The 22,608-nt window shown below is 41.6% G+C and overlaps 1 protein-coding gene across 5 annotated transcripts in view; it reads right to left on the minus strand.

The window, feature by feature from the left end:
- ATP11A (ATPase phospholipid transporting 11A) overlaps positions 1-22,608 on the minus strand; it is a 235,309-nt gene that overhangs the window by 55,404 nt on the left and 157,297 nt on the right. For all 5 annotated transcript variants that reach the window (XM_090022063.1, XM_090022099.1, XM_090022084.1 and 2 more), the window contains exons 6-12: positions 21,657-21,785; positions 20,110-20,213; positions 15,999-16,049; positions 8,438-8,502; positions 7,161-7,242; positions 3,569-3,719; positions 2,104-2,301 (exon numbers count right to left, since the gene is read on the minus strand). In XM_090022063.1, the coding sequence (XP_089878189.1) occupies positions 2,104-2,301; positions 3,569-3,719; positions 7,161-7,242; positions 8,438-8,502; positions 15,999-16,049; positions 20,110-20,213; positions 21,657-21,785 (780 nt within the window). The remainder of the gene's footprint in view (positions 1-2,103; positions 2,302-3,568; positions 3,720-7,160; positions 7,243-8,437; positions 8,503-15,998; positions 16,050-20,109; positions 20,214-21,656; positions 21,786-22,608) is intronic.

Below are 22,608 nucleotides of genomic sequence, written 5' to 3' on the forward strand. Positions count from 1 at the left end.
TCTGCTCCAAGATATTTTTTTTTGTTTTCTCTTTAGAGGAACTTACAGCGGCTCTAGCAGATGCATCACTTTTATCAATTGCTATTATAGTATTTTCAAAGTTGAAGTTAATATTAAGTGTATTAAATATAATAAATATAATATAATAAATATAATAATAAATAATTAATTTTTACCACTAGTCGTCAAGAAAAAAGTTAAACTTTAACTCAATTGCTGGGTTTCTTCCTATTAATCTATCTAACAGCCACTGAATAAGTGAGAAGACCATATTTTTCCATGAGTGTGATTTCTTTTTTGCACCAAAAATAACTATACCCCTTCATTCCAGTTTATCTTCAAGGTGACCTTTACAATATTATCCCAGTTCAAGTTCCTAGTATCAAATTATGAAATGAAATCTACCCTAATGAGAGAATATCAACCTGTAAATTTCTTTTATGTATAAAAGGAACATAAAGTAGAAATAGTACCCAGTACATAATAATTTGAGGCAATAAAATGTTTATGCCAGGATAAAACTGAGAGAAAATAAAAAAGTCACAAATGGCAACAATGATACAAAAAATCGAAGCCTTGGTTACACACCGAGTGAAGATTACTTTACAAAGAATGTGCAAAAAAAAGTTAATTTCTTGTACAAGAATGGAGTTAGTTGTGAGGTATCTTCCCTTTGGAACCAGTTTTAGTTTACATAGCATAAGTTCGGTTTAGCACAGCAGAACATTTAGAATAGCTGATCCCCAAATTGTTACATGACACCTTGATGCATTCCCTTACTGATTTTTTAAAATTAATAATGTGGGAATTTTTTTTTAATAAACTGGTGTACCTTGCAAGCCCTGCAATTTCATGTAGGCAATTTAATTAAATTAATATATTTAATTGCAGGTGGGCCATTAAAGGTGCTATGGGATCTGATGTAGAAGCCCTACAATTGTGCTCCTTGCCATGCCACACGTGATTGTGGGATCTAGCATCAGATCCTATCACACGTTATTGCTAGTGTAGGGGGAGCTCAGGATTGGGATCTTGATCCGGGGATCCCCCAACAAAAGGCAAGCAGCAAGCTCTTGCAACTGGAAGCCATCAGCTAATCTGGACTCCCAGCCAGAGGGGAGCTGTCAGCTAATATGGGCTACCATGCACTTCTGTGGCTGGGACCTCCATCCTCGGCACATGTTCAATTAATGGTGTGACAGGAACTAGCCACAAAGTTATTACATGTATTTTGTGTTATAACTTAGTGGTTTATTCATTGTTTTATCACACCATTAATTGCATTAACATGCGGCCATGTAACTACTTATGACATGATTAACTGGTTAACTGTGCCTTAAGTGTAACATCTGCCAGAAACCACAGACTCTTTCCAAAATGAACCTACACATCTGCTTCCAAGTACCCATTCTGATAATATAGAATACAACAAGTTCCTTTTTTGGGGGCAAACTCAAGACAGGAAATTTCCTGATGTGAGAACTGCCCAAACTAATGAGATTTAAACCAGGCATAAATTGTCAGTACTGACACTGACAAATGCATACTCCTCAGCCTGCCAAGATGTGAAAGTGGAACATGTTGTTTGACAAAGTCCCAAAACAAAAGATTATTCAGGAAATTGAAAATGCTGTGGGGATTACTGTCCATAGAATAAATAAAGCCTTCACTTCCATGATTCTGATTTAGTTTTCAACAATAAATGTGAAGAGACACAAACGCTCTGTGGAACATTGTTAGCATAATGATGAAAATGAGTGATGTCCCCTTACACCAAGGTATGTGAGAGAAGTGTGCATTGGTTGGGTCCACCAAGTCTGGATGCTCATCTTGACAAATATAAGGCCTATTTTTCAGAAGCTTTGAGCATCTAAAACTGACACTGGTTTCCCACTGATTTACATGGTTGATCATTGTCTCTGAAAAATCAAGCCTCAAGCATCTCAAGTTGGATATCTAAAATTAATGAATGTATCTGAAATACAGGTCACATCTAAGAACAAATTTTGAAGTGACGATTTTTAAAGCTAAAAATGCCCGTAACTGACTATTAGAAACAGTTAATAAATTTACCAGCAGTTAGAACTTGTATGACAAATTTACCTGTCCTAACTCTTCATTGAGGTCAGAAGTATTCACCAGAGGGCCTTCACCTGTGTCCTCATCAAACATTTCTTCATCCCACGTAAGGAAATAAGAACCAAGAAACTTCTGCATTTCCACAGTAACATACATGGATACAGGAATAATGTAGTTGAAAAGAACCATGAATGCAAGGAAGTCGGTAAATGCTCTAAGAAACTGCCGAAGAAATGAAACCAGAAGATGATTTTTCCTCACATATCAGCATAAATTTAAAAGTTAAAATACACATTTGCAAGATTATATACCTAATGACTTACAAACAGTAAGTGAACCTATTTGTAAGAAAAATGTTGTTGGGTATTGATAGCATAAAATCCTCATTTTTCCATCACTGTAATTTTTCTTTCCATGCTTCTCTCTATAGTGAAGTCAATGTCTGGCACACTTTGTACATCTGTTAGGATTATGACTTTACTACTAATGTAAAATGAGGAAGAAAGCTCTCTCTCTCAACATACTGTAAGAATCTCCTTTACATGCACAGGCACAGAGCTCTCAGTTTCAGTTACATATAAATGTGTTAATAGTTCTAGAGGGTGTTGAATGAATGACAAAATATAAATTACGAAAACAAATAAAAATATAGCTGACAGAATATTCATCAGAAAAGGAAAACAAATAAATGTAAAAGCAGGGAAGTTTTACTGGTTTATGCAGGCTTCAAGTATTCCATGAACATCAAATAAGTTTCCCTTTCTTAACTTGAGGTATCAAAGTGTATGCATACATATTATGTTCATATGATTGCACAGAACTGTTTCTAAATGAATTACTACAGGTTATGTTCATCAGTCTATAAAAACCAACCAGAACAAATGGCGGAAATTCACAGAGGAATATACAGCATGGTATGTCCCAGTTCAACAATCCTCCCACATGGTCCATTTTTCTGTACAGACAGGTAAGACTGAAGAATTTCAGGATCATTTATTATTTCACTGATGATCATTTTAGTAGAGAAATGTAGCTGACACATTTCATGCAGTGTACTTAGATTAGTCTGAAGTATCAAACTCCAAGTATTAGTTGAATTCCAATGTGGTATAAACAACTGAATTTTGTTTTGGTTCTTAAAAGAAAGGGGGAGCAGGGGGTAAGTGGAAGATGATGACAAAACTTTTTGAAAAGAGATCAAGATGGGGCAAAGAAAGGCTTTTGCTTCAGAAAGTGGGGGCAAAAAAAAGTGAGATGTTTTAAAATGAACCAGAAAAGTTTAAAATATTTATTAACTTTAATCATTGGGATTCTCATTTGTAGTCTGACAGATTAATTTTAAAAATATGTATGCTCACTACATTTTCCCAAAATTTCTGTAGAAATTAGATGCACAATTCTGCTAAATGTTATAAATTATCTTGTTTTCTGGTGATTCTACTAACAAGCATTTCTCAAATGTTCTGCAAAAATAAGTTATTTTCCGTACCAGGTTTCTTTTCCTTTCTGATTCTGTTTTCTGGTTATACCATGGTTCATCACGAAATGGATCACTCTGCCAGACATACTTCAAGGTTGTATTTATTAATGCTTTACTTATTAGAATACAGAGGTATACAATCAGGAATACATTCATTGATCTAAAAAAAAATGTTTGTTCAATTAGAAGTTCAATAGCAAGTCAAGCCTATAGCTGCTAAAAAGAAAACCCCAGAAAAAACAGATTATATTTTCATTTTAAATACATTTTCTATGGTATTCTCCAGTGCTTAGTCATCTTATAGTACTTCAGTAATACTACTGTTCTTCTCTTAAGTTTTACTGGAACAGATATTTTGTTTCAGTGATATTTTACTGTTGTAGTTATGTGAGTAAACAATAGTACAAGATGGAGTTATACTACAACAAGGCGGTTAATGTTTGGCAGGCTGGATATGGCTGGAGGTGAGTCATCTGGCCCACTGTCTTTTCCTAGGGCTGAAATGGAGGAGCAGGGGAACACCTGCTTACGGCATTTTCATCACCACCAAACGTACTGCTCTGGTGGCCACAAGAATCATGAGCACTTGGCAACTCGAGCGGCAACTGAGTGGCAGTGGCTGCAAGTAGCCACTATGCCAGCACTTTCCCCAGCAGTAGGAAGGGACTCTGACTGCAGCACAGTCTTCGCATTGTGGCAGTCAGCACCCCAGTCAAAAGCTGGACCTCTGGCAGTCTCGGTGTCAAAGCAGAAAATATGAAAGAATTTGATTTTCATACCCCTCTGCTAGAATAACAGTGTTTAACAGCCCTGTGCTAACAGAGAAGTATTCGATTCAGATTCGACCGATTTGGAGGACAGTCATTCGATTAGGTGATTCGAATCAGTCTCCATTCAATCTGGTTGAATCAGAATTGGAGATTTGGCACTGATTCGGATTGGCTGGGGAGAGGCAGCCACAGCCAGGCGGTTGTAGGTTCTCCCGTGGGTCCTCCAGCTCTGCCTCTCCCTGGGCGGGGGGAGCTGCGGGAGAAGCCCCCATGGCTGCCCTGCCTGGCCCCATCCCCTACCCAGCCCCAGCCTCCCAGAACTTTAAAAAAAAAAGCCTAGAACTCACAAGCTGCAGCAGCGGTGATCACTGATCAGGGCCTCTGAAGGCTCATAGCAGAGCCCCTCCCCTGTACAGTGTGGGGTAGTGCAGCTCAGCAGGGTGCTATGCGCTGTCTGGGAGCTGGGGCCACTGGGACTGAGTGGTGCCAGGCTCTAGCTGATTGCTGATGCCACCCCTGCTCCCAGACAGTGCACTGCGCCCTGCCAAGCCACACAGCACCTGCACAATGTGACAGCTGCCGCGTGGGTACCAGGCAGGAGGGGCAATCCCCGCTGCCCCGCGCTGCATGGGGGACTCTGCCACAAGCCCTCAGGGATCCTGATCATTGCTGCCAGAGCCAGTGAGTGCAGGTCTTTTTTTTTTTTAAGTGCTGGAATGCTGGGGCTGGGTGGGGGGCAGCAGGGCTGAGCTGGGCTGGGGTGGGCTGGGGGGAAATTGGGAAGCAGGGGCTGTGCAGGGGGTTCTCCCATGTGGTCCCAGAGCCCCCAGTTCCTGCTACAGCAGAGCTTTTTTTTTGTTTTGTTTTTTGATTCCCAGACTCCTGGGGCTGGGCGGCGGGGGGCTGTGCGGGGGGACCCCCAGAGGCCCTGATCACTGCTGCTAGAGTCAGTAAATTCAAGGGTGAGGGGGTTTGTTAACTGTTGGGAGGCTGGGGCCAGGAAGGCCAGCCATGGGGGCTTCTCCTGTGGCTCCTCCGGCTGTGCCTGCCTCTGCCTTGGTGGGGTGAGCCATGGGAGAAGCCCCTATGGCTGCCCTGCCTGGCCCCATCCCCCATCTGGCCCAGCCAGTGCAGGGGTGGGGGAGGGGCTGTGATGTAGGCACGGGTTGTTTCAGGCAGCAGCAGGGCATAGCCCCCACTCCCAGTGCTACTCCACCTGCATCAGCACTGGGAACGAGGGCTCTGCCCTGCTGCCACTTGCCAGAAAGTGTGCAGGGGCACACTATACAGGCACAGCAATGCTGGAAGTGGGGGCTATGCCCTGCTGCCACTTGCCCCCTTCTGCCTGGAGTAAGCCACCCCCACTCCGCGCTGGCTGGGCAAGCAGCAGCAGGGCAGAGCCCCCGGTCCCAACACTGCGATGCCCACATCCCACACCTTGCCCCCCCACCAAGTAATTCACCCCCTGCCCCAGCTGGGCGGCTTGTCCTAGTCCCAGGTCTAGGGCCCAGCCCCAATCCCTCCCTCCCCCACGCCCCTTCCCTCCCCCCTCCCCTAACCCTAACAGATTTACCAGCTGGAGCCAGCTGTGTCAGCTGCCTGTTTAGTTTATGGCCGAATCTCTAAAGTGGATGAATCTTTTCTCAAGCTTTTCCAAATTGATTCTGATGCTTCAATTCGATTTGAAGCTTTTAATTGGTCTCCCGATTTGATTTGGATTTGGAGATTTGATCCTTGAATCAGGCAGGATCTCCTCCAAATCGAACTGGCTACCGAAACTTCGTATAGCTCTAGTGTTTATAGCGTTAGAGATTATTCTGCCAGTTCCTTGAAATGACATAAATTATACTGCTATAAACACTTTTATACTGACTGCTATAAATACATCCACACTTGGGTATTTTGCCATATAGCTATAACAATAATGTAACTATTCTGGTAAAAAATATCCTTATGTAGACAAGGACTGGGGGAAAAAACACAACAAAGTAAAGCATATCAAAATAAAATGTGTGTTATTCTGATCTGTGATATGTATAGACAAAATGACTCAATAGGCACTTTGAAAACCCAGAAAAATTGTTCCCTCTTTTTCAGCTGTCATGCATGGAAAAGGCAAGCTGGTCACCCTGACAGGTTTTAAATCAGTGGCATCACAGTTCCTGCTTAAGTCAGTTACTTGAGTATGCACTAGCAGTAATACAATAAGAGTATAAAATAACCATTATGCTTTGGTAACAGACAACCAACATCAGCCTAATAACTACTACATAAACAGCAATGTGTTAAGGAAGCAAAGCAATGGGCTCCCTTTCCATGAATGGAAGTCTGCCTGTGAAGAACTATTAATTTAACCTAAAATGTGGAAAGCTTGAGAAAGACTGGTAGTGCACAGGGTTGCTGAAGATTTATTCTATCTTATTGTTCTTGTTATCCCAAACTGAAGTGCTTCAATGGAGTTTAGCCTGTTGTAATCAATATTTACTTGCTAAAAAGTGGGAATGTAAAGATACTGAAACATGGGAGAGTCTGGAAATTCTGGCAGTTGATCTACACTAAACAGTGACAGTTACTATTTTCTCCAGTTACTACTTTGCTATTCTAGAACAATAAAGAATGTCTGTTTAAAACGTAATTAACACACGTGAATATACAAAATAATATTTATATGCATGCTATTAAGATAAACTTAATGACATATTAATCTTAATACTAGATTAGAAATAATAATACCATACATGTAAAATGAGTATGTCTTTTTTAATTAAAAGGTATGCTCTCCTCAACCCCTACCCTAATGAAAGATTAAAAAAAGGCAAGGAAAACTTTACTTTTCTACAGCAGATCGTTTCTGTGATTTTGCCTGGTAATTTAATGCCATCTTAGTTTCCATGCCAGTGTATGTAGCAACACCTAAAACAAAAATAAAAACAAAACATTTTACTAGAGACTGACTCTTTCAATATAAGACACAGTAAGCTGCACAGGACCTAGCATCAACAAAACAAACATTCATTAAAAAAAAAGGAACGATTTGTTTCTGGTTTTGCCCAGCCTCATTAATAACACGCCTTGATAGACTTAAAAATACAATGATTAAATACAACAATAGAATCACTTTTAAACAAAAAGATGCATTCAAAGTGCTTATTTAATCACCTCTGCTGTCTGCAGCTGAAATAAGATGCTCCCAGATGGGTACTCTGCTGAGATAATACCAAACACTGCGTATGTTAGTTAGGACAAAGGCCTACAAAAAACGTGTACTAGCAATATTTTCATTGAGATTTTAAACTGGTTCTGTGAAGTTAAATGTTAAGTAAAAATTCTTATAGAATAGCTTAATAGCAATAATTTGTAATATTTCCAAGCAAACTCTACTTGAAGTCAGTTTATATCAAGTAATTTTATTTGCAGTATTGGCATTCAAATAACACAAAGTTGCAAGACTCATTTCTAGTCTGAAAAGATTTCTCAACCTCCCTTTTTGAAGAAAGAACATGGTTCATTATGGGAAATATAATTTAGCCAGGGAGCCCAAAGAGGAATAGAGACATGAAGGCATTGAACTGTATGGAACTCACAAGACTCGCAAGACTCACAGAAGAACATTTTTTGACCAGCTGAACATATATCTAGCTAGGGTAACAATCTGCCCGCACTACCAATTCTGCAAAAGAGACTTTACGTTTCTAAACAGGCAACTGAGTATTAATAGATACGGTTTTGGGGAATACTATTGCTCATTATGTTTTATACAAGCTAGTACTCTATAGATTAGAGCCATACATTTACTTACAAAATTTAGTATACATTTTCTTTCAAGTTTTGCTTTCATGACTAGTGTTTGGAGATTCTTACATAAAAACTGACTTAGTATAATGTTTAAAGAAAAATATAGCCTTATTCACTGCACAACAATTGTAGTAGTCTTAGTTATCTTACTGTAATTATGGCAACATACAACATTTATATCTCTCATACAGATACCATTCAAGTATTGAAATAGAAAATGTATGCCCTGATTAATTTAACTGTGAATTTAAACTTGATTCAATGCTTACTTCTTCATTGAAAATCTATTCTAAGCATGTATTAAAATATTTACCAAAGATTTTTTCTGTGTTCTTTAAAGTAGCTCCTCTAAGAAGAAGATTTTCAGATCCTAATGGCCTGCAAAAGATAAGGATTATGAAACACGCGTTAAGTGTTCACAGAGAAAAAGAAGACCTTCATGAAAGATGCATGAAGTGGACAGTGTGGGCTTTGTTTAACAAGCGATCAACATTTGCCAAATCCAACATTTGTACTTGGATTTTATAACAAAGATTATGTTGAAATATTTAAAAATATGGGTGGCCTAATGTTAAATTTCTAAATTCACATGCAGGTACCTATCTAAACTTGCTGATTTACAGAAGTGTTGAGAATCTAGCGGTTTACTTCTTCAATGAGTTTTATTGAAAAATATCAGTTCTGATAACTAGGCCATATACAGAGCTGACCCAAGCAGGGTGCGGGGCCCAAGACAAATCAGCCCATGTGGGGCCCCGCCTCTACTCTGATCCCATGGGCCCTGGACCTGAAGAAGCTGCTGCTGCCATTGGCAATGGTAGTATCAGCAGTGGGGGGGAGGAGAGGGGAGGGGTAGCAAGTGGCTGGACATGGAGCCGCAGCCCCGCTCTGCACCGCCACTGCTCCGTCCCACTCTGCAGGGCCCCCCAAAGTGTGGGGCTCAGGGCAGTTGCCCAAATCACCCCCTCCATAGGGATGGCCCTGGCCATATAATTAGGTATGCCAATACAGAATTAGCCCTTAAAATGTCATACCCACACACACACATCCCCACAAACCCCCATATGCAATCACTTCTGTATATGCACCACAAATGCCCACATACCAGGACAAATTTTTTTAAATTAAATTAAAATATATTATTATGGGTGTTTGATTTTTAGCATGTAATTTGTTTTTACCCTAAGATGGTAAACGGAGTACTTCTAGGGGCAAAGGGAGGGGCTTCCAGTGGCAAAGATCAGAGGTTAGGGGCGGGACTTCTGGCCCCAAGACAGTGACCATGGGGTGGGGCACCTATCAAGGGGTGGGGCCCTTGGCTGCTTGCTAAAACTCAGTAAACGGCCCCTCCACCCAAAATAATTCCCCACCCTAGTTTTAAAGTAAGATCTGTAACACAAACTGCCAAGGACAAACAGCATGAAGTATTGATTATCTGGCATATTACAGACAGGGTGCCATTAGAAAAAAAGCATCAGTCTTTATTAGGAAAACAGGTGCAATACAAATTTTAAACTCTGAAACAGGCTAGGGACAGAAGTTATACATAAACTGGTTTAAATGATTAGAAACTGGTTTAAATCTGTAACAGAACAGAAGTTCAGTGAGAATAAAGTAGTTTCAAAATGGTTAAAACTAGTTTAAGATAAACCTGGTTGAATACAGTATCAGACTGAAGACAGACACAGTTCTTTGGATAGATATGATATCTTTTATTAGACTAACTAATAGTTGGAACCCTAGTATCAGATTTAACTGATTTAGGTCAAACCAGTTTATGGAACTTCTGTCCCAGATCCCTTCCTGGTTCAAGTTAAATCACAGTCCCCCAGAATCTCAGGATGCTTTGCAGCCCTGCGTTGGGCTGTGCTGTCTGCTCAAGGAGAGCAGGGTTGGCCCTGCCCTTCTGCTCTCTAGCAGGAGCAGTGACAGCTGGCCGACAAGGAGGTGGGAGTGGAAACCCAGCTGGGGACACAGCCCCATTTGCCTGGCAGGGGCAAAGCAGCCCTGCTAGACTTTTCCCTGCTGGAGTGGAGGGGGTGGGGGCTTGTGACAGCAGGCTCAGGTGGAGGGGATAGAGGGGGATTAAACCCTCCTGCCTCCCCTCTCCCACCTGCACAGGACCCCAGCTGGGGTATACCTGGCTTCCTGCCCCCCGCCCAAACTTACCACTTGAGCAGCAGGAGGTGTGGCCAACTGGTGGCCCGGGCAGCACCTCAGGTAAAGGGGGGAGAAGGATTAAACCCCCCTGTCTCCCCTCTTGCACCAGCATGGGACCCCAGCCACGGTCTGCCTGGCTTGTCCTCCAACCCGCCACTCAAAAGCCAGGCAAACCCTGGTTTTAAATCCCCCTCTCTCCCTTTGCCTGAGGCACTGCCCAGACGATCAAGCGGTGAGGGGGGGAGGGCAGACCCCACTGGGGTTCCATGCTGGTGGGAGAGGGGAGGCAGAAGGGTTTAATTCCCTTCCCTCCAACCTCCCTTTGCCTGAGGCACTGTCTAGACAACCAGCTGGTCATGGCCCCCCGCTGCTTGGGGACAAATCTGCCAAGGGCTGCTTCCCCTTTCAGGCACACCCTGGCTGTGGTCCCTGCAGGCCAGGGTGGGGGTTTAAAGCCCTCCCCTATCATACCCAATGGCCTGCTGGAGCCTGGCAATGCCCCCACTTCAGCTCAGCTTCCTTCCAGCCTTCCAACCATTTCTGAAGGGAAGGGAGTGCTCATTCTAGGGCCCCCAGGCTTCTAGCCTGAGCCACGGCAGGCATGTTGCTGCATTTCAGGAATCAAAATGAACGTTTATTGACTTGCTTCTTGGTTCAATCTACACAGGTTAGACTAAAGATTGAATCAATTCAACCTTGGACTTTTTGAATGTCTGTACTTAGCTTAGGTCATTGCCATCTACACTTGAATGCAATCTCTCATTTACAATTAAAAATTACAAAAAAATAAAGCATGTGCTAGGTGCCTGGCTCATACAAAAGTATACACCGATATCTGCATGGCAAGGAAGCAGCAAGAGCAAAACCTCAGCTGTTTATACTTTTTAACTATGCTAGTTTGAAAGATAAATGAAAGTGAATTATACAGGCAACTTTACACAGTATAACTGTTTCCAGGCTAGGAGGTAACTGATTATCTTAATTTCTATACTGCTGCAAAGTTAAGCTATTATGCAGACAAACATTTACATCAGGGGTATCTAAAATTCATCCTGGCCCACAGCAGTATCCAGCCCCCACAGTTCTATCATTCAGCACCTGTGTTGCTTGCGGGTCTCAGAGCTAATATCACAAGCAGCATGTGGGGCATGCTGGATGATCCCATACATGGCCACTCTGGGATCATATCACACGTGGGAGCTGTTCTACTGTTCCAGGACATGTGCTGGATTCAGCATGTAATGCTGGTCTGTGGGTCCAAGTCAGCTTGTGGACTGACTCTGTGTCTGCAGGCTAGATGAGTTTGATACCCTGCTTTACTATGTCTAGTGGAAGGAATTTTAAAAGCATTACATGTTCCCTGATCTTAACGGTCCTCTTAGCCAAGAATATTTGGCTTGTATTCCAGAACATATAATAAAGAAAAATTTCTAGATAGCAGGTTCCAATTTGTTTGATACAGAAATATTCTCGCAGCTTAGGTCCATTATTTACGAGTTGGATGCACCGAATTTGTGGGAACCACTAGTATATTTTGTCCAGCAAAGGGAAAACTGAAAAATCCTTCCATTTATTGCAGACCATTATTTATGTTATTTCAAATGGTTCTGTAGCACTCGAGAGGATTTAGGGCTATATTCCACCCTGATTTAAGCTCTGCTTAAGGCAAGAAAATTAATATCACCTCAATTTGGCCTATGAATCACAATATAAAAAGATAACAGAAAAATGCACTATACAGGTTGTGTTAATAGCCCTGTCCAAGGCATAGATGCCAATGCCAGACACTTATCTTATTCTGCTTCCCAACCCTGACTACAGCACAGTCTTCCTAATCAGTGAACAAAAATATTCTGCTTGGGAGGATTTCTACATTCAAGTTCCTTTTCTTTCTCCTGTCCCAAATTCACTGCAAAGTAATCAGCTTTGATAAAAGAACCTTAACATCTGAAAACAAAGAGGCTTGTTTTAACAGCAGATTGCTATAAGCAAATGTTTAAAATACCGGCTTGTACATATACAATATTTTGAAAAACCTTATGAAAAACAAGTATTTTTACATGATATGCTGGGAATTTGACTGCTATATTCCAGCAGCAGAGAAAAAGTGCAAGACTCCAGCACTGTGCTAGAAAGCACCATGTTTTAAAGAAGGTCAAATACAGGACCCTGACCACTTGGGGGTATTAAACATTCCATGACATGTTTGTAAGATAAAAACCATTAAGGCTGATGGTAAGGGAAGGTCATTCCCCAGCAAGCTAGTTCATCATTGTTCCCTCTTCTCCTACTCTACCAGGCAAAAAAGTCTTTTAGGCATCATTCTAACATTACCAAATCAGGAACTGGGAAGCAAAATATCTCTTAATCAAACAACAGTGATGCCTAAGTCCCAATCTACTCTTAAACATCCTGGGAGCAGGAGCAGGTGTAAAAGAGATGCAGGACAGTACAATCACAACAAACAGGACTGCTAGCAAGAAATCTTCACTTTTGACATGGCTATCTCCTTTTCCTGTGCTACCTGGCAATTGATGTAGCATGTAGCATTATCTACAAGGAGTCCAACTAGCCACTCTTTCACTTGAAAGACTATAGGCATCATAAACAGCCACTGGCAGGTCAGGCCTCTCTTGGTCTGCTATCTAGTACCACCTGGTCAATGGTAAGGCTGTTGGCAACTAAACTGGCACCCCCACCTGGGCTAGCTGGGGTGAGGAGGGTGTGTGGACACCCAGCAGTACTAAAAACAAGCCCTGTCAAGGGGCAGATGAGCTCCCTGAGAGCCAACGGACATCTGTACCTGGAGGGGAGATGGGAACCACCAGGTCACTTTGCCTGAAGAATCACCAATGAGGTAAAGCAACTCAACTAACCTCATGCAGACTGAAGGAGGGTTGTTACAGCATCTAAGGTGCCCTAGCAGTTGCATCGGCTCTGAGACTGACTTGTCTTGATCATAAACAGCATAAATTGCCTTTATTCTCTCTCAGAACAAATAAAGGATGTTTAGAGTATCTGAAAATATAGACAACCTCTAGAAAAAGGAGTTCTATCAGGAACTTTCTGAAACCTGCCTGTAAGATGCTGCGGACGTGCCGAGAGGAGCACTTTCTTCTTTCTCCCACCTCCAGTGAATCAAGATGCCTCAGTTTTAGATAATTTAGTTGAGGCTGATTGTTTTCAGCTTCAGCCACCACCAGTTAAATATTTTTACTTAGGTGGTCTGAGCTGGGTAAACTCACTGGATTCTGGAACAGAAATTCCAGACTACTGGGCAGTGTTTAAGAAAAGCTAAACACAATAATGCTCGAACTGAAAAAAAAATCTCTCACTACTTGCTGAAAATGGTTCAGATGAGGAAATAAAACCCTAGCTCCTAGCATATTTATCCAAACCCCCAGTCTTTGTGATGGATGCACTTCCAAAATGTGACAAGTTTGGCCAACTTGCTGGAAGCATCACAGACAACTGTTGATAGCTCATTTGCTGACATACAGTACAAACACTGATGGGAGAAAAGAGGAGAAAAGGAGCATGGACTAGAAGTTGAAGGAAAGAAGTTGAAGGAAAGAATGGTGACACAGAGACAGGCTGAGGGGAAGAAGCTGTTAGAAAGGGGGGAAAGGATGTCCCCACAGGTTCAGAAAAGCAATTAACACTGCCACCACTCAGGACTATTCCTTTAATCTCTTTGTGGAAGATACACTTCATTGACCTTGCCTTTTCAAGAATACACATGTGGCTTTGTGCATCTTTTTAAAGCACAAAATGACCACTACAATGTACATCTAAAATTATCACCTTGAAGAGAAGATGCATGGGATAGAATAACATATATCAGGTCAGTTAGACCACTTCATGCACTCTTGGAAAGTGGGACAAAGAGACATGTATGCATTAATGCTGAGTATCACCACGTCTAATGTTTAGGTGCACCTGGCTCCTAAAGAGCAATTTAAAGTCTGAGACGTGCCCACATTCCATATACAATAAAAGGAGGAAAGTTAGATAGCCAAGACTGAAGTGCACAATGGTCAGTAAGATGACTGGAAGAGGTCCTAAGGTAGCCAAGAGGAAATGCTGAAGGCACGCTCTGCTTTCTGCCAAATTCAATACTACCAGTTTGTGTCAGGTATTGTCTAAGCACCTGATTCAGGTCCCTCAGGAGGCTTGTACAGATAGATCTTGTTTGCGAATAGCCTAAGGCAGGGGTAAGCAACCTACAGTGCACAGCTCGGATCCAGTCTACTAAACAATGGCATCTGGCCCACAAAGCCAGGACATCAGTGGCAATTCTGTGACAGGGGAAGCAGTGCAGTCTTCCTTCGCCCTTGCATGTTTTCTCTGCCGTGCCATCTGCTGCCATTCCAGCCCTCGTGGCTTTTTCTATTGTGTCCCCACACTACAGCCATTGCTTCCCTTTCCACAGAATTCATCAGTGGCAACAAGAAACGGTGAGGGGCAAAGGACAGCTGCTACAGTACAGGAGGCAGAAGAGCAGCCCTTGGCACAGAGCACAGAGGGCTGAGGTGGTTCAGAGCAGCCTGCCTTTGTACCCAACAGCCTTAATTTCACTCTGCTGCTTGTTAAAGGTTGTTGACCCCTGACCCTGACCTAAGGCATGATATAGATGCTAGGTCAGCCAAGATGCCAGTAGCAGATAAGCACCCAAGCAACACTGCCCAAAACAGAAGTGCATATGGGTGTTCAAATAACTTAGAGTAGTGGTGCTGAACCTTCCAGCCCAATGAGCCAGAAGAGTGGACTGGGGCTGGTTTGTGGGTCAGATTCTGTGGGAAGGATCAGTCTGTGAGCCTGATCCTGTGCATGAGGTGAGCATGTGGGGTCAGTCCACAGGTGCAATCTGTCACAACAGTCTAGTCCTATGCACTGGTCTGACCCCGTGCACTTGATCTGGCTGTATAGTGACCCTATGTGCTAGCATGATCCAGTGTAGGGGCTGTGTCATTTGGCCTCCAGAGTTCTCCATGGGACAAACGATTTGGCAGAGAGGGAGGAATGGCAGTGTTAATTGCTGAGGCTCTGAGAACAATTAATCCTACTATTACTCCACTCCACTCCCTGCTGTCAAACTTCCTGACCCAGGAGGAGTCCTATAGGTCAGATGACATGACTCTAGTGGCCACATTTGGCCAACATGCCAAAGACTGAGCATCACTGGCTTGTGCCAGATGCCTCTTAAAGATTCAGGCACCTACATTCTGCTTGTGTTGCAAATAAAGCTCTTAAAGTCTTTTCTTTGGATCTGAAATGTACATTGATAATAGCACTATGGCAACCTATGTTCTCATAAGTAGGACAGAATACTCAGTTGAGCACTATCTGAAATGTCTGTATATAGCAGAAATTCATTCTGGTACTGTAATGCATTATGATGAAAATTAATAGCATTATACAAACAAATGTGTACAATCACATTTAATTACTGGTTATTATATTAAACTGGATTACAATCTGGAGTACCACCCTAAGCAAAAAATAAAAATAGTATAAATAAATTAAAATATGATCTGAGAAAAATGAATGAAAGAAAAATGCTTACTATATATAAGCTAAACTTTTTTACACTAAAAATAATTCTATTTATAAACCAGAGAGCTTAGTACTGGAAAGCAACATATTTAACCTCATTATTGACATATATTAAGGAAGCAAAAACTTAGATACTAAGTAAAAACTCATTCTTTTACCTGGCAATAGGTTCATTCCTATCATGGTAAACATTTATTCGACCAACAAATCTATAAAAGGAAATAAAAAAGTTTACTCTGAGTGTATATATACATATATATGAAGGAGAATTTTGGAAATATTATCTTTAATACATTTAAAATGTGTTTTATGCAGAACCTAAATATTTTTATAAGTGCTTACACTTCATTTTTTAAAACCTTGGAACTATACAGGAAGCTAAGAAGTATTTTTAAAATGTTCCATAAAATGAACTTATTATGGTGAACAGAATATTTACCAAGTCAGGATACTTTGAACATCTAAGCTAAATACCTTAAATGAGTATCATATAATAAACATAATAAAAAATAAAGCTGTAAACTTGAGATTTATGTAAGATGTATTACACTTTCCATAAACCTCATTTTCATGAGCCTACTTTAAAATAGATTAGCTAGAATAGAAACAAAGATGTATGTAGTTTTAAGGTCACTTGCAAACCTTCTAGTTGGAATTCATTTTTATTTATTCATGATCAGTTCCAGAAATAAAATCTTTGTTTTATAAACCAGTTAAGCTAAGCAATATTATAAATGATATGCTGTATAAAACACAATTATTTAAAAACACAGACATTAAAATCAAGGAAATTCATAGGCCAGGACTTTAGGCCTTCTAGTGTGAAAACTGTCAGGAACAAAACATTAAATGACTAGAATATGGGGTTATGAATATCAGCAAGTAAAACCAGCAGAATTTCCTCTTGCTCACATAAAAGACTATTCATAGATGTGTTTTAGGTGTATTTACCTAGTGATACTCATAATGAGATATCAGTTAGAACTATGCATACCAAAACCAGTAGGGGTGTACTCAGAAAGATTTTTTGGGCCAATACCAATGGTCAAGTATTAATAAGCCATATCAGCTGATACTGATCCAAATGCTGATATGCATCCTGGCAGCTTGGAAAGCAATGTCTGGCTGGTAAGTCTGTTGGGGAAAAGGGGTAGGGTGAGGGAAGGGGTGTGGGCAGACTGAGGCCCCCATAGTGGGGGAGGGAGTGGGGCTTGGAGCTGTTGCTGACTAGCTGGAGCAGGGTGAGGAATGGAGTTGTAAACGACTCATCTGGGGGATGCGAGCGGGGAGGAGGGAGCACTTCCCGCTGCTGGTGCACAGTGGGGGAGGTCCAGGGGGACATGTGCCCCCAGATCTGCGCATGGGGTGAGGGTGAGCTGCTGCTGCAGCCCAGGGTCAGAAGTGGCACTGGGCTCTTACTGGTGGGGAGTTGGGCCAGGGCTGCATGTGAGGCCATGCTCCCTGGACTAGCTGCTTGCGGCTCCATCTCATACCCTGCCCTGCCCCGGCTGGGCAGCGCCTGTCCCAGTCCCACGCCCCAATCCTTCCATCACCACAGGGGCCTCAATCTGCTCCCACACACCACTTTCCTCTTCCCGCTCCTTTTCCCCTCGAGACTTACAAGCCGGATGTTGCTCTCCAAGCTGCCAGGCTGTGAGCATGCACACAGCATGCATCAGTGACATTATCAGCCAAAAAAAAGGTGATTGCCAATAATGTCAAATTTGTTTTTATCAGTGCCGATATGATATGAACCAATGTATTGGTACATCTCTGAAAACCAGGTCTGTGTTTCTACTGACTACTGTGTAGTAACAAAATGTAGGTGTAAAGTGTAAAGGAGCTGTGTCAATTAACTAATCAATATTTTTAAATTGTACTTATAACAACATAAAATGTTATAGGAGGAAGATTTAAAAAAAACAAACAATTCAGTTGACACTATTTATGCCCCTTGATCAACTTTAGAATGTTTACTTTGCTGGAATAGAAACATTGGAATGGGGGGGGGAGAGGTATCAATAAACTGTTTCATTTTCAAGTTTTCTGGATTGCAAGTCGTGGGGTTTAAAAACAGGAGAATATTTGCTTAAAATAAATATTACTTCCCCATATTGTAACTGAAATTCTTCAAAATGTGTGTATTTCCTTATCTGTGGTCCATTGAAATTTCACAGACAGCTGAATCTGCAAAATTTTACCAGCAGTGTCCCATCAGTCTGGTGGAATTTGCAATGAATTTCTTATCTTTATTCACTCTTACAAAGTTTTTAAATCAGCAGGATAAGAAGAAGAACTTAGTGTGACCATCTTATACGATGAAGAGGATGTCTTATAAACACCCTGAATGCAGGATGTTTCAAACTGACTGGAAACCATCAAATCTTATGGTACTTGGCATTAAATTAGTACAGCAGATGTGAGAATAACAGCAGCCCTTTTCTTATTCAGTACTTAAGACTAAACACCTGGTACCACTTATTGATTGTTGCAGGTATGCTTGGTAACAAAACTACTTACATTACTCAATTTCATCCCACAGGAAGCATATATATGTACCCCTACACTAGCATCGTTACTGCGCTGCAGGCACGGCTGGTGAACTCAGACTAGTGGGGCGGGTGGAGCATCACACAGGAGTGGGGTGGGATTTGCAGCCAGCTGGGAGCAGGGGGTGGAGGGGGAAGGGGTTTGCAGCCAGCCAGGCACTCTGGCTGGGAGTGAGAAGGCTGCACCCCCGCCCCCCCATGCCACTCTACCTGCCCCACCAGTCTGAGTTTACCAGCCGCACCTGCTGCGCTGTCATTTAGTACTTCCTTTAGAAGTACAGATACAGTAACAGCCCATACTGTGCTGTGTTGTGTCGGTTGTGTATGGTTATTTTTAGTCTCTATGTCACCGATACTATGTCGCTGTAGCACGCTGCTACTCCAACATAGCGTCTTGTGTAGATGTGCCCACTGAGTATGAAAGCAGGTCACATTACAGCAGCTACAGCTCCTCAGAGCATTACAAAGATCCTTAAGCTTCAGCATCAAAGTACTTGTACTACACTCCATAGGAGACCCAACTGTACTCATACCAGGCTGCAGTATCTCAACATGGAAGAAAGGAGATTATGAGACATGGCAATTATTTTCTCCATCTCTAAGGAACTTAAGAGTTGTCCTTACCATCCTTCTTCTGTGAATCCAACTCCTTTGCCCATGATTTGAAGGATAAACCAACCAAGGTTGAGTTTGAAGTGACCTTTCTTACTTCCCAAGCCCATTCTACTGTGTGAGGAGGAAAAGGGGTTTCATGGGGTTGGGATCCTAGTCCTTAGTACTCAGTGACTTGTGTAACGAACACTCTTAAGTGAATATTTCCAACTTTCAGTTTGAGAAAATGACCTGCTGATATACTTTAGAGCAGTAGAGGAAGGCTTGTCACAAATTAGCCCATACCCTCCCCAAATGCCACTCCAATATCTTTCCCTTACTCAATCTGCCTTAGCTTTCTGCTCTCTGCCATGTGCTCTCTGCCTGATCTGCTGCTCTACTTTCTGCACCCTGCTTCATCTGTCACCCTGATTTGCCACATACCACGCAGAGGCTGCCTATGCCACAAGTTGACCACTTCTACTTCAGAGAGATGTAGGTCTTGAAGTATGTCAAGCAAATGCTGTCATTGTTTTTTTACACGGAAGGGATACAAACAGATCACACAATTCTTAAGTTTGGAGACTATGGAAGAATACAGTTCTTACAGAGAAAGCATGTGAAGGAAAGAGCTAAGGAAAATGATCTCTATACTCCTCATGTAAGCTACTCTTAATTCTATATAAATACCAAATTATTAAAACAATACTAGCAAGCTACCAGCTATATACCATCCAGCCAAGTACAAAGTAAAGCTAAGTCCTCTTGGCTTGCACCGTCTCAATCCAAGATGGGGTGAAACAACTAGAGTGCTGTTAGAACCTTGAAATAATGCATGGAGATAGTTATAGTGTACCTGTCGCGTAAGCACGCACTTCTGAGAAAAACACTGGTTTTAGGTAAGTGGAGCGTGAACACAACCTATATACAAGAACAGTAACTCACAGAAGCAACTATTTTACCGTACTTTTTTTCTTCAAACTTGTTTTACAAAAGCTTAATTTAACATTTAAAATCTGGGCTAGATCTGAACTGACAAGATCTGTTCAATAGCATCATTTTGTATCTTGTTTACAGGATACCACAACGGCATATGCTAACGTTATAAAGATACAAATGATTTTCTTACTTATAAAGGTCAGGCTGAGGTTGTTCACATTCAATGGTAGCATGAAGTGCATCAATTTCTTGTTCGGTACGAAATGCTTTTGTATCTTGAACAGCATAATAAGTCTGGAATGAATGAGGAAAAAAAACTAAACTAACTATAAAATTGTGGCATATATACTAACCAAGATATTATCCTGCAGATGTAGCTTATGTGTCCCCTAAACAGAACACATACATATTGAGTTTGTCACACTGAAAAAGGCTCTCAGAGTCAATATATTATTTATATTTCTGCATTAGGCTGTTAGAGCCTTGTAATATTGATTTTCATTATAAATGCATCCAAATGCATACCCTGACCTGAGATTTTCCTCTGCTTGCCATAACAGACAGACAATTCATAAATGTAAAAAATATCCGGATGGTCCTCTACCCTTCGTATCATAAATTCTAAGTAAAATGTATTTGTTTTTTAATAAGCTTTTACACCAAGATTTGTACTTCATAATAGGCACATCCAAGTATACCTGACCTTTCATATTCCTAATTCCTGAAGTCTGAGTTCTACAAGTGTATTAAAAAGACACAACTCTGCAACCTGTGTGCCTATCTTAAGCCCTGGCAAAAATACAGATATAAGCAGGGATCCTGGTTTTCCCTTATAAAAAAAGCAAAGATTCTGACAAAAAACCCCAAATCCACAATTAAAACAAAACACTGTTCTCTTTCTATATATCTATCAACTGAACACAATGTTTTATTGATATATTTACCATTTTAAAGCAATTTGGAAGCCTACTAGTGCCTCAATCACTATAATAAACTAAATTCTAAATAACTATAAATTTTGGTATTTGTGTGTCTTATCGTGGAAAATAAGAGCTCCCTCTGTCCCTTTCACTCACCAAGACAGGTCCAGGCCCCTCACTCCCAAGCCACAGCACCCCAGCCCTGCTGCTGCTCCTCACCCCCTCGCCACAAACTCCCACCCCCTGCAGCAGTGCTTGAGCCTTGGTTGCTGCAGCCCAAGTGGGAAGCCTGACTCAGCTTGCCCCACAGATTTCACAGCTGGAGTGGAGCCTGTGGCAGGGGAGGTGAGTGCAGGCTGCCCGCTACAGGCTTAGGCAGGGGGTGGAGCCAGCTCCCCGCTGCTGTGCACACTCCCAGCGGGGTAGGGGAATGCCCCTAGATCTGCATGCAGGGTGGGGGCAGGGATGGATGTGGACTACCTGCTGCGGGCTCAGATTCTGCCAGCCTGCAGAGAACTTTTTCAAGAGAGCAAAATCCACATGCCTCTGCTAAAATAAAAAATCCGCATTTTTCTTGGGTAAAAGGAAAAATCTGCATTCTTCTCCATTTTTCCGTGGGAAACAGAAAACCTGGATCTCTGGATATAAGCAAGCACTAGTTTGAAAACTTAAAAAAATAACGTAATGCTAAAGAATCCTTATTAACCTACAGAAATCTGTATCCTTTTTATATAGATATGCAGGATGTTACTGTACTCGATGCGAAAAACTAAGGACCACCTCTATTTTAAAAAGAAAATATATAGTATTTTATTACTTTATGACTAGATTCACCATCCAAACTAGCAGTTGTAACAAAACATGTTCCATCCCCTCGACTACTTGATAGAAATATTAAGTCACATGGGAATGTTTCATCTTCTTTTACCATCACAATATCTCCAACCTATGAAAAAAAAGAAAATAAAACATTTATCATTTTTAAAAAACTTGAAACTTCAGATTCCAAGGATGAAACCCTGGCCATTTTAAAGCCTGGGGCTAAACTCCCATTGACGTAAATGAAACAAGGCTTCACCAGCTTGGATCCACAGAGACAAGTTGCAAAGAGGAGTACATGCCACAGTAATACCTAGTGCTTTTATTGAAAAATATCTACCCTCTAAAGATCTCAAAGCACTTCAAAACCATTATCTGCTTAATCCTTACAACATTCTATGAAGACAGATAGGCTGCTAATCCTATTTTACTGGTTAACACATCAGTTACAACAGTGGGGACAAATCCTTTTGGCAGGCAGGCCACAAATTAGTGCAGGACCCTCTCCAAGTAATACTCCAATCTCCTTCCCTTTCCCAAACAACAGTTCTGCTTTCTGCTACCTGCCCAGTCTGTTCCTTTGCTGTCTGCTTCCTATCCTATCTTGTACTGTGCTACCTGTCCCTGTCTCCTTCCCAATCTGCCACGTGTCACATAGGCTGCCCATGTCACTTGTGGCACATGTGATACAGCTGCCACCCCTGGGCTGCAATATAGGTTACAGAATGAGTCAGTGTAAGAAACATGATGCAGTGGTCTGACTGCATCGCTCAACTGTGCATGACCCACTATAATTGGCTCCTGAGGATATATATATGAAGATTGAGTTGTGGTAACTAGATCAGACTGAAAGAATTCAAGTTTTTCTATGTCAAAGGGACAAACTTCTACAAAAAAGTTTCATTAAAACTTCCTTCCAATAGTGATGTCAAGAAAATTAATTCAAATTT

Source organism: Crocodylus siamensis, chromosome 1, assembly GCF_052110815.1.
Source record: "Crocodylus siamensis isolate JL-2025a chromosome 1, ASM5211081v1, whole genome shotgun sequence".
NCBI lineage: Eukaryota > Metazoa > Chordata > Crocodylia > Crocodylidae > Crocodylus > Crocodylus siamensis.